General features: G+C 42.2%; 1 protein-coding gene across 4 annotated transcripts in view; it reads left to right on the plus strand.

Moving 5' to 3' along the window:
• Positions 1-12,500, plus strand: part of ebf3a (EBF transcription factor 3a) — a 71,992-nt gene that overhangs the window by 1,046 nt on the left and 58,446 nt on the right. For all 4 annotated transcript variants that reach the window (XM_044178993.1, XM_044178995.1, XM_044178994.1 and 1 more), the window contains exons 2-6: positions 2,523-2,679; positions 3,191-3,254; positions 3,523-3,578; positions 7,905-7,978; positions 9,214-9,282. In XM_044178993.1, the coding sequence (XP_044034928.1) occupies positions 2,523-2,679; positions 3,191-3,254; positions 3,523-3,578; positions 7,905-7,978; positions 9,214-9,282 (420 nt within the window). The remainder of the gene's footprint in view (positions 1-2,522; positions 2,680-3,190; positions 3,255-3,522; positions 3,579-7,904; positions 7,979-9,213; positions 9,283-12,500) is intronic.

Consider the following 12,500-nt stretch of genomic DNA (forward strand, 5'->3'; position numbering starts at 1 on the left):
CCGCCGAAACAGAAGCTGAATTATTCCCATTTATTGATCACAATCAGATCATTTAAAAAAGCGTTTCCGTGCAGCGAAGGTGACAGCTGCCGCGTGCAGAGCTTCTTTCAGGTTGAACAGGCGAAGCGAAGCGATGCAGAGGTCAGAACTCGAGCCGAGAGGAAAACACACTCTGCACAGAAGCTGCTGTTCCGCTCCGAGCTGCAGATAAAGCAGGATTGTTCACACGTTAATATCTGTGAAATCGTTAATATTAGTAATCCTTTCAGCATTATCACTGTGATAAAGCAGCGGCGTGTTCGACCTGAACCGCAGAGTCGGGTCTTCGATGCTCCGAGCTGCAGATTCAGTCTCCTTCAAACATTTTCAGCAGTTCAAAAACTCAAATCCTGCTGAACGATGAACGGCAGCTCTCTGCCGGTCACAGGAGCAGCGCTGACATTTTTCACATTATTAAAACTATGAATGAACAGCAGAGAAACGTGCAGCTCGTGGCCTGAACATCGCAAACATCTGAGTGCTGAGGCATCAGCTCTGTGACTCAGAGCTGCAGATGAGACGGGACGTTTGATTTTTTTAACACGCGTATGGAAAGTTCTCCTTATTACCTGTTTTCATGTGGACGTGGAGTTCATGATAAAACACTGAAACAGCAAGTCTCTGTGAATCTGCTCAGGTTAGGATGGTGCGCAGTTAAATGTCAATCTTCTCATGGAAAAATGAAGTCCAGTCCGGAGTTCATCATTAAAAACTCTCTCTGTTAACTTCGAAGCAGCAGATGAAACTTGATGTTTGATATTTTAACAAACCAAAATTATTAATAATTTCAATACAGAAATTCCAGCGAAGCAGCAGCGGAGAGAGTTCATATCTGCTCAGATTCAGATGAAAGTTTATTTTTGACGTGAAACAGTTTTAATGTAAGATGTGAAAGAATGAAATGATTCTCAGAGCGTCGGCGTCTGTCGGCTCGACGCTTCAGCTGAAGCCGCGCACACACACTCAGCGCTGCCGGAGGAACACGAGTGAGCATTGATTCACTCTGCAGCAGATCATTTTCATCTTTTAATACATTTAATATTCTGAACCTGAAGCTGAGTGTGTGTGTGTGTGTGTGTGTGTGTGTGTGTGTGTGTGTGTGTCGGCTGGAAGCTTCACTCTGACTTTTTCTTTTTGTCTTTTTTGTTAAAATTCAACACAAAAAAAATACAAATATTACAAAAGTCATATCTTATAATGAGTGAACATGTGTGCAGTGGGGTCAAAGCTGCAGTTTGTCGTCTTTACTGTGAATATTTATATGAATATTTATATATTTATGTGATTCAGCGTTAATAAAACACATGTTTTAATATTCCCTGAAGTTTTAAACATGTTGTTCTTCATGTCACATCTCACCGAAGAGTCACATTTGACCAATATTTAGTTCTCACATCCTTCACTTTAATTAACACGGGATGAAAAGCTCGTTCAGCTTCGTCTTCTCGTGTTTTCATTCAGTCTCTCTTTCACTCTGCAGTCAAAGGAAACACAGTATTTTCCTCTGAGGAGCGTTTGATTTAAACTCCGGTCTGACGCAGATTCGGGTCACATGACGGCTTTTTCTTAATGATCATTGAACTGATCTCTCGATCGCACTCTTTGATTCTTTTTACACTCTGTAAAATCAGCTGTGGAAGATTTAAAGGACTTTCTTGCTGCCAAACACTCATCTGGAAACTGTAAAATCTCAGTCACAAAACTGGCCGGTGTCAGGTGGAAACCTTGTATCTCCAGAAATGTCTTCTTGTTCTAAAATGAGAAAAAACTATTCGGCCTGAAATGTTTTATGGCCTTAAGAAAGAGTCACACGATGTTTTACTCTGTTAGGAAGCGTCACGCCAGATAAAATCTGTTTTAATGGAGACAGACGTGGGCGGAGTCACGGACAGGACTTTAGAAACAGCCCCGACGTAACGCCACGCCTGCTAAAACCACTCTGATGTGTTTGGACTCAACACATTTCGAGGGTTTTTTCAGTCATTTGGGATCAGTGAGATTTTTTTGCATCTTTGTTTCAGTTCACTTACAGTGAATTCACATCGCTCAAGTCTTTGCGTTGACATCTGCTGAGGATTTAATAATACTATTAATAATAATGGATCGCATTTGTAGAACGCTTTATCTTGATACGGGAAACCCCCCTCACCGCCGCGTAGCCCCCACCTGTTCTTTAAAATGTAAACTGTAAACGTCTTCAGTAATTCAACCATTCACTGAGGTTTTCTGTAAACTGTTAGGGTAGGGTCAGATCTGATCCCAAGCCTTCTCCACAGTCCTTCATGTCACCGAGGTGGACAATGAAAACTCCCTTCATTTAATTTCGTCCTCACTTCTCATGTCGGTAACCGCCCCAAAATATTACAGAAACCATGATCACATGACCTTCATTGGAAGCTCCAACCATGTCGGTGAGTTTTTGTGTCTCAGATTGTCTTCTCATGTGTCTGACCTGTCTGTCCGTCTGCCTGTCTGTCTGCCAGCGGGGTGGGGTTAGCCCGTGCTCACTTTGAGAAGCAGCCTCCGTCCAATCTGAGGAAGTCCAACTTCTTCCACTTCGTGTTGGCGCTGTACGACCGGCAGGGTCAACCGGTGGAGATCGAACGCACCACCTACGTCGACTTTGTGGAGAAAGAGAAGGTGAGAGGGAGGGGAGAGGAGGGAGGAGCCGGGACACAAACCAAACACATCCATGGCCACACATTCTCCGAACGGTCAGAAACCAAACACAAATCAAGCATTCAGGCACCGCTGTAAGAGAGAAGCTGACAATAGAAACCAAACACACCCATGTTACAGCCTGCTTAACCCCGCCCCTGCAGATTAATCCCAATGTTTTGGTGATGTTTGCACTTTTAGAAAATCAGTCCAATACCCCGAGCCTTCTTCATGCTGGTGCAGAGTTGGCAGACGGGGAGAAAGTCAGGGAGAAGCAGGAATAGAAAACAAGTTGACAGGTCTGAGAAATAACAAACGCACCTTCACATGCTAAAGTTTCAGCTTCATTACAGTTTAAATCACATCGCCACCCGGGTGGAGCTGAGTTTGAAACCGAACTCATCCAGAGATCACACAGGTCACGTTATGAAAGAGTCAGGGAGAAGCAGGAATAGAAACCAAGCGCTTGTTTTATTTGTCTTTTTGTGTTCAGGAGCCGACTGGAGAGAAAACCAACAACGGGATTCACTACAAGCTGCAGCTGCTCTACAGTAACGGTGGGGGCGCTTGTTTTACTGCACAGTACAGCCTGCACAGTTTTTTGTTGCTCTGCAAATAAAAAATACTCATACAAACTAAATAAAGATATTGATGAGTGTGTTTGTGTTTACAGGTGAAATCTTTTAACTTTGAATCTAATGAATTATCACAAATCTAAAAAATCCCAAACTTCAAATACAAATACTACTACTAATAATAGTGTGTGTGTGTGTGTGTGTGTGTGTGTGTGTGTGTGTGTGTGTGTGTGTGTGTGTGTGTGTTCAGGAGTGAGAACGGAGCAGGATCTCTATGTCCGGCTGATCGACTCCATGACCAAACAGGTAAGATCTGATTATTGGTTATCAGATTATCAGGTGTTTGTGTTAAATGTTAAAGTGAGAAAGTGGCAACTCGATAGATCGTATTGATCAAAGGCAGAGATCCAGTGATGACCCACAACAACAGCAGCAGTCACGAGAATATTGAAAATCCAGTTAACACACCAATAAGAGAGAGAGATTTCAAAATAAGAGCAGTCTGAGATGTCGTATTAAATTTCAGCCTCCTCCTCCTCCTCCCCTCCTCCTCCTCCTCCTCCTCATTCACACGGAAATATTTCGGATCTTTTTCCTGGATATCTCTCTCTATGTTTTCTAATATTCTTATGAAGCCAGACTGAGCAGATCTCAACAGTCAGCAGTCATCGATCAGCCTGAGCAGCTCCACAACCAGACTGTAACTCTACATACGCACAGTACATGTATATAAGTATCTACAGTATATATATACATATTTACCAGGTAATAAATGTCCACAGAGCCTGAAACCATCAGTCCTAAAAAGATTCAATAAAAATGACAAAATGGCTCATGGTAAATAAGAGGCAGTGAGCACATTTGAAAAACTCTGCAATTAATGAACAAATTGAGCAGATTAACAGTGTAAAGTGCTGCTAGCGCCCCCTACAGGCTGCCGTGTTCATTACAGCCATAACCTGAACAAACAACGTCCTGCTGATTCATCTGTTCTCAGAGTGTGAAGGTCGCGGTTTGCTTGAAACTAAGCTGGTGTGTGTTTCCACCACGTGTGAAAGGCCACACTGGAAGACGTGCTATTGTTTAAACACGGAGATAACGTCTCCTGGATACATTCAAAGGGTCGACCTCAGTTGTTCGCATGAACAGTGACAGAAATAGTTGTGTGATGAATGAAAAAAGAGATTAAATGTTTCACCAACGTAAAGAGCAAACAATGTTTGTTAAAATGTTGATACTGAACGTATCTGTAAAACGTTCACTGTCAATGCGTTTCCTTTGTTTTCCTACAATATCCACTCGTGGCAACTAAAGCACGATCAAATATTTTTAAGAACACTTGGAGACAGGCTTAAGAGAGAAGTTCAGACCCACTTTTACATCTCTGCACTCTTGGCCAATCACGGAGGAGAGGAGACGTGATGTCATTCCGCTGTTCGACCATCCGACAACATTTGAAACACAGTGACTCCTTTTACCACGACACCTCACAAACAACCCGATCAAAACAACTAACAGTAATAACTACACATTCATTGTGCCGCTAATTATTATAATCCAATTTTCATAAACTTTTTTGCGTGATTTATGTTTTTCACCCTTAAATACAATACACGTAGCGAGTCGTCGCTCATTCACTCGAGTTTTTAAGTATGTTGGGAACCATCATAGTCATAGAACTGTGTTGAGTTGAAAAGCAGCTGCTGATTCGTCAGTACACTTCTTTAAAGGCGGAATGAGCAGAGTTTGACGGTTTCCGTTTGGAAACACAACGTTCCCAGTTGGCCCCCCCCCCGGCTCAGACGCGCACGCCACCGCTGCTGTAGCACTTCTCCAGCGTTAGAAAACATTACACTGCCAACAGTAACGTTAGCTATCGCCAGCTATACACCAGCTCATTACAGACACTCTCTGATGGTACTACGTTGGTGTGGGACTGCCGCGGTAACCGGCGTGGCTCGTGTGTTAGACAGGAAGTGATTCTAAGCTCAGACTCAGCACTACAGACCTCAAGGGTTATTTTCTCAAAACTTTATTTACATTGGTTGATAGTAGGACTTAGCATGTACGTACACTGCTAGCTACGATTTTTGGAATGTTACATTTGTTGCAATGGAAAAGCCGATACTTAGCAAGCTAACTAAGCTAACTGCCGGCACCTACCTGTCCAACAGAAAACAGGCCCGCTCAGCGCCGTTCTTCATCCTCGTCCTCTCCTTCAGTGCTCGCCAGCCGGTGAAACAACCTCAGATTCACTTTGTCCGCTTGCCGTTTCGCCTCGCTATATTTGCGTTTTTTCTGCGCTGTGACCACCATTTCCGTAGCTTCCTCACAGCCTGTGCGCTGTTATTGGCTGGGGGCTACACAGCCACTGCCCAAAGGCTGAGTCCAGGCAGACAGCAGCGTCTCTGCAGAGACCGACAGAGCCACAACTTCACGTGGGTCATAAGTGACGATGGAGAGGGATGCTTTTTGTATGAGTCTCTACTTATTCTGCCTTTAAACAAACTGTTAAAATCTTAATGACTGAAAAACCTGACAAAGATCAATTTACACATAATAAAATTTTTGTTTGTTGAATTTATTCTTATTATTATCAACTCCTCAGAAAAAAACTAATTTGTAAATGTTCTGCAGTCCAGCTCTCTACTCAGTACAGACTGAGGTATAATCAGTAACAAGCGTTCTGTGAATTTACAGTTACATAACAATTCCTTTCCAGGAAACTACAGGGCCTGCAAAGTGTTACCAGTATTTCTAATCAGAATATAACATAATGAGCTCATTGTGTCCACTGTGCAGTGGTTTGTTTCTGAGCTCATTTTATATTTTATCATCTTTGCAGTTTTTGTTGTTTGTGTTAATGTGTAGTTGTTTTCCTGTTAGAAGCTGACAGACTGTATCAGTGTGAGTAGATCTGTTGTTACAGACTGCAGACACACAAACACACATCAGACAACAACATGACTTAAACAATGCTTCCTGTCTCTCTCCGGGGCGTGAGACACCACAGATAATAGATCAGTGTCTGATCACACAGAGAGAGAAGCTCAAACCATCTGTTAAACTCATGTCTGAAAACCAGCAGCCATCTCTTCTTCGGTGAACAGTCGTGTGTCGTGTGGATGAAGGGAAGGTTGTATCAGTTTCACCTCAATGACAAACAGACCTGACTGTTAACACGCTGCTTCTGTTTGTTGGGACAAAAAGTCAAAGTGAAACTGAAAGTCAACCAGTTATACAACATGTGGTCCGATCTTGTCTACAGTCAAAGCGTTTCTACCTGTTCTGAATGCAGCTGCTGCTTAAAGTGGGAGTGGTTGTCAGACTGTTTAAAAATTGTGCAGAACTTGGTGGACGCATCACAAATTCTGGTGTTGGAACAGAGGTTTCAGACGCTGTTGGATGGTCTGACAAGCACTTTGTCTGAAACAGCGTCCTCAGCAACCGAACCTAGCTGCATTTTTTCATGCAGGGCTAAAGTTGGTCACAACACGACCTTGGATACTAAAACATTTCCTGTTTTGTGCGTCAAGTCAGCGTTGACTTTTTCAATATTCAACCATGAAGACTTCCATCTTTCCTGAACCCTAACCAAGACCTGGAGGAGTCTAAACACAACCAGAAAACCGTCATCGTGATTTAGTGTCAGGAGGCGTTAAAATGTTGAGAAAACTGTAATTCAGGAAGAATTCTGTTTCTTTCGAAACATATTTGCTGTTGTAAATTAGCAGAATTTGAACGTAATTTCAGGAGACAGGATTGGGTCTTAAGGCAGTGTTGACGGATTGTCCAACACTTTGGTCCATGCTGAAATATGTCAACAACAATGACCAGATATCTCCAAAAGTTCCTGATCTCCTTCCTGCTCTCCAGAGGATGAACCCTTCAGATTTTAATGACTCCATGATATTTCTTCTAGCGCCACCACCAGGACAAAGTGTACATGTTTAGATCCACTAGTTGTCAGACTCTGAGAATAAATCATCAGGACGTTGTTTGTTCAGATTGTGGCTGTAATGAACTCTGCAGCCTGAAGGGAGCGCTGCGGGAACTTTACACTGGTTGGTTCGAACATTTACACTGATAAAAAATGGTTCAGTCAGCACTCTCTCTCTCTCTGTTGTACAGCGACTCTAATGGAAATCAGCTGCAGCTGAAGCATTTACATCTAACCAGTCATTCAATTAGTGAGTTTTTAACGAGCGTGCCCGTCAGGCGTCGTTTGCGTCGTGTGATCCGGTCTGTGTGAAAAAGGCTTTTCCTGCGTTTGGTTCCAGCTGTTTCATATGAATATCTGCAGGCTGCAGCTGTAATAAAACATTCAGAGGATCAAATGTTTGCCCTCAGTTCTGCCTGCTCACTTTTACACACACACACACACACACACACACTCAGGCTAATAGCTAATAATGCCTCATAATTGAGACAAATGAAATGAGGCTTTAATTGAGTTGTTTCTGCTGCCGACAGCCGAGATCTGAAGGAGGAGAGATTTACTTCTACAGCAGGTTTCACATGTGACCTGCTGCTTTACAGTCGACAGCTGGACAACGTGTTTAACAGGTGTGTTTTAAACACCTGAACACAACTCATTATACCAGTGTGTGTGTGTGTGTGTGTGTGTTTCAGGCCATCATCTATGAAGGTCAGGATAAGAATCCAGAGATGTGCCGAGTTCTGCTGACACATGAGATCATGTGCAGGTGAGAACATCTGCTTGTACTACTACACATACTGCACCTGTACCAGAGTGGAAAACCTACCTGAACTTGACATGCATGAACTGATTTTTTTAAAACGGGACAGAATCTGAAAGGGAACCAAGGACAGTCGGGTCCTGGTCATAATACACCTGAGGACCAGGTCTAACTGTAACCCTTCCCGACCTGATTGGTACTGTTGAGTACTCACCTCAGGTCTAGGTGTGACTGTCCTCTGATGGACTCGGATTTTCTAACAAAATGTCAAAAATACAGAAATATTAGGGAGGAATTCTTTCCAAACTTTGAAAAACATTGCCCCGAATTCATTTTATCAGTAGACACTTGCATTGTTTTTGTTTGTCTTGCATTGTTAAATACTAATCGGATTACTTATATTACTTATATATATTACTTTATTTCATGTATCTATTTCATTGTCTATTTTGTTCTGTTAACTATTATTGTTACTCATATTATTTCTGTTCATTTTATTCCTTTCATTTGTTGTCTATCGTAATCGGAATTGTGCTTTGGCAACACGTCACATGTCATGCCAAGAAAGACTGCTGAATTGAATTGAATTGACTCAAGCACGCTCAAACCTGGTCCAAATACACCTGAGGACCAGGTTTGACCATGCCTGACCTAATTAGACTGTCAAACCTCGTCAACCTGGTCCTCGGGTCCAGGTGTGACCTCAGGTCTATTTGGACAATGCTGACCCTACCCAACCCTATTAGACTTACATACCTCTTTCAAATACACTTTAGGACAGACACAGCTGGTCTGAATAGCCCCAAGGACCAGGTCTGACCCTACCTGCCCTGATTAGACAGTCAAATCCAGTCCTAATAGACTCGAGGACAGTCACACCTGGTCCTAATAGACTCGAGGACAGTCACACCTGGTCCTAATAGACTCGAGGACAGTCACACTTGGTTCTAATAGACTCGAGGACAGTCACACCTGGTCCTAATAGACTCGAGGACTGTCGCAGCTGATCCTGTTGTGATGATGATGATGATGATGATGATGATGATGATGATGATGATGATGACGATGCACCAGGTGATCAGAGGTGATAGAGAGTCACCTTGGATCCACTTAGGTGTTAGACTTACTGACACACAGAGAAGCGTTGATATTAAAAACAGTGTTTTTGAGACCAAAGAGAAATAAATAAAGAACCTGTGACAGTTTTAGTTTTTATTATTCTGTCTTTGTCTCTGTGTCAGTCGCTGCTGCGATAAGAAGAGCTGTGGAAACAGAAACGAGACGCCGTCAGACCCCGTCATCATCGACAGGTAAGAGATACCGACACACCTGACACACACACTCTGTATTATCATGCAGTGTGTGTTGATCTCTCCTGAATGTATTTCATGCTCTCTCTCACACACATTATTTTAATAGCAACATATTTTTCCTGCGCAGTATGTGTGTGTGTGTTAGTATAATTCAAACCTGATGTATAAATCTGTGTGTTTACAATTCAAATCAACGTCAGAGTGTTTCTGTGGTGATACTGTCATCACTGTAGACACATGACAGAGACAGAGTGAGTGTTACAGCTGATACAGGTCTGCTCACATATATGAACAGTATCCAGGCTTCAGTAATATTAGGTGTGTCCCAAGGTCAACACTCCCAAAATACAGAACTAATTACTGCACAAAAACTATCACATGCACCTCAAACACAAAAAAAGCGTGTAGGAACTATTTTCTTTCTGCCGATAGTTCCAACATGACGCTGCTCACAACAAATCTGGGGATTATCTTGAGTAACCGGGTCATGATTTTTTGAAAGAGACGTTGCTGTTGAGTTTTTCAAATGTATATTTTTGGTGCTTTGAGTTCCACAAGCTGAGCGCCATATAGATATATATATATATTCAAACAATGCAGACATCTCTACGGCCAATATCTCCAAAACTCTGCAGATGGTTAAACAGCGCTACAGGTAAAAGGGGAAATATGTAGTTTTGAGTTTGGTGAACTGTCCCTTTAAAGGCAATAAAAAGGTAATCCAGTTAATATAAAGGTGAACATTAACTGCAGCTCTGTGACGTGCTACAAGGCTTCTGGTCCTTAAATAACAAGGAATCATCCAATAATAACATAATTCACAGAGATACTGTGTTGAACTGGTCCGAGTGAGGCAGCTCCTTCCCCTCCTCCTCCTCTCGTCTCTTATTTTTCTCTCCCTCCTCCCCCTTCCCCTCTTCTCTCCCATGAGGAATCATACGCTCTCCTCTCCTCTTTTCACCTCCCCCTCCTCCTCCCTCCACCCCTCCTCCTCTCCTCTTGTCCTCCCCTTGAGTATTAATCTCATTCTTCCCTCCCCCCTTTTCCCTCTTTCTCTTTCTCTCTTCTCTGAGGCTGTGGAGGGAGGAGGGGGGAGGAAAAGCAGGGGAGGAGGGTAGATGGATGGAAGGAGGGATGGATGGATGTGACTGCTGCAGCCTTTTGAAAAGAGAAGTGGTGATATTACAGCGGCTCTTTTTTCTCCCTCTGCCTGCTGAAATGCATGATGGGAAGGTCTCCTGTGTTTTCGGCGTCGTCCAGTGAACAGGAAACATGTCAGGGTCAGACTCTGCTGCTGAGAGCACAAACACTTTCATTCAGACACACTCAGACCTGCCGTTTATTTAAGGAGTGTTTTACATTTAAACTCATCTGATCCACAGTTTTATATTAAACTCAGTTTAATGATTTAAAGCAAGATAAATCTCAGTGTAACCAACATGAATGAGAGGCTCATGCACTCTCTGACAACATGGCTGTTACATCTACTTACATCTGATATAAATAATAATATAAATAATATATAACACTTTAACTCTTTAACATATATTAATAAACATATATTAATACTCAGAGATGGTTTTGAGGTCCAGGGTTGGACAGATGTTTGTAGAAGTTAATCAAGCCACCGTTGTTTCTGTGCAGCCATCTGATAACCAACACTGTCTTAAATACAAAACACGTTTTTATTCTGCTACTACCAATTAGATTTGTCAGATATATTTTGAACAAATGGAATTTATGTCTGGATAATGTCAATAGTAAATAATAGTGTTGCCTTTTTTCTAGTTTATGAAGTGTTCAATTCTTGTATTGTACTGTCAGAGGACAGTTGGACATACAAAGTTCAGGACAGAGACCAGAGTTAGTTAATGTCGGTGTCTTTATACCGTGACCACCATCTTTCTCTAAGCCATTACTAAGTAGTTTTAAACCCAACCAACCCATAACCATAGAGATGATAAACTAATCCTTTCTGAATCACTTTGGAAGCCAGTGACAAACTAAATATTTTTAGTTTGGAGGACTTGTTGTGTCTTAACCAAGAGCTGAGTGTTTCAAACAGAACCGTAAAAACCTTCGTCAGGATTAGTTTTCAGGAAACGATATTGTAGTAAAATAAGTTAAAATAAAAAATAAGGTCTTATGAACATTTTGCTTTGGCAGTGAACAGATATGGCCAATATGAACATTTCCTTGTTATGATGATAAAACACATTTGCTAATGCAGATCAGTTGACTATTAACATCTTTTTTCAAATCTCACATGTCAAAACAGGATTGTATCATCTGCAAACATGATAACTTTTTAATAGGCTTTTCTTTTATAAATTTGTGTCTCATTTATTTTTCTCTCTCTGAACACACAATTCTTTGTCTTTCCAGGTTTCAGAAAACATTATTTTGGACCAGTGTAATTATGTCATGCATACTGTAGCACTGCTAGCTGTTTAGCACAGTTGTGGTTCACAGGTAGAAAGTTTTTAACAACCTTTTATCCAGTGTAGGTTATTTTTCAGTGAACATACTGTAAGAGCTGCTTTATAACTTCCCTCACGGTGTCCTGGAGGGTCCTGCGCCGCAGGTTGAGCCTCACTTTGTGGTGTTTCTGGGTCTTTGTTCTGTGTAAAGACAGAAGCCTTTGAGGGTCAGTCATGATGGGACGATCTCCTCCCTGAACACTGACTGTGAGAATGTTTTAACATGATGATCTTCAGTCAGTTTAATGTCTCTTCTCTCTGAACTGAATCAACTCTTCTGTCTTTAAACTCTCTGCCCTCATAAATACCTCACAGGTGAGATTTGATTTGGTCTTTTCGTCTCGATCTCCCGTCTTCTAGCTGCCTGTTTGTAGCTGATGATGGTGATGGTGATGGTGGACCAGCTCTCATCTTTTCATGCTCTCGCTCTGAATACCAGATGTGAGAATTTTTTTGGGGGGGTACAATCTCCTGTCTGTGAGCGTCTCTGGTGTCTGCAGTGTGGGATTATGGGAGGACGACGTGCTGTCAATCATTTAGCGGGCGTAGGTGTGATTTCCCTCTCATGCTGCAGGTTGGTTTTGGATGGAATCTCATTACTGGCCGTGTTTCAGGGTGACTGACAGCAGAATAATGTTTGGGGCCCCCAGAGGGCCCCCAGCCGGTTAAATGTTAAATGTATGAATACATGGGAGTCAATGGAGAGATGAAGTGTAGCTGAATATTTTTTTTCTT

This window comes from Siniperca chuatsi, linkage group LG20 (genome assembly GCF_020085105.1).
Source record: "Siniperca chuatsi isolate FFG_IHB_CAS linkage group LG20, ASM2008510v1, whole genome shotgun sequence".
NCBI classification, from domain to species: Eukaryota; Metazoa; Chordata; class Actinopteri; order Centrarchiformes; family Sinipercidae; genus Siniperca; species Siniperca chuatsi.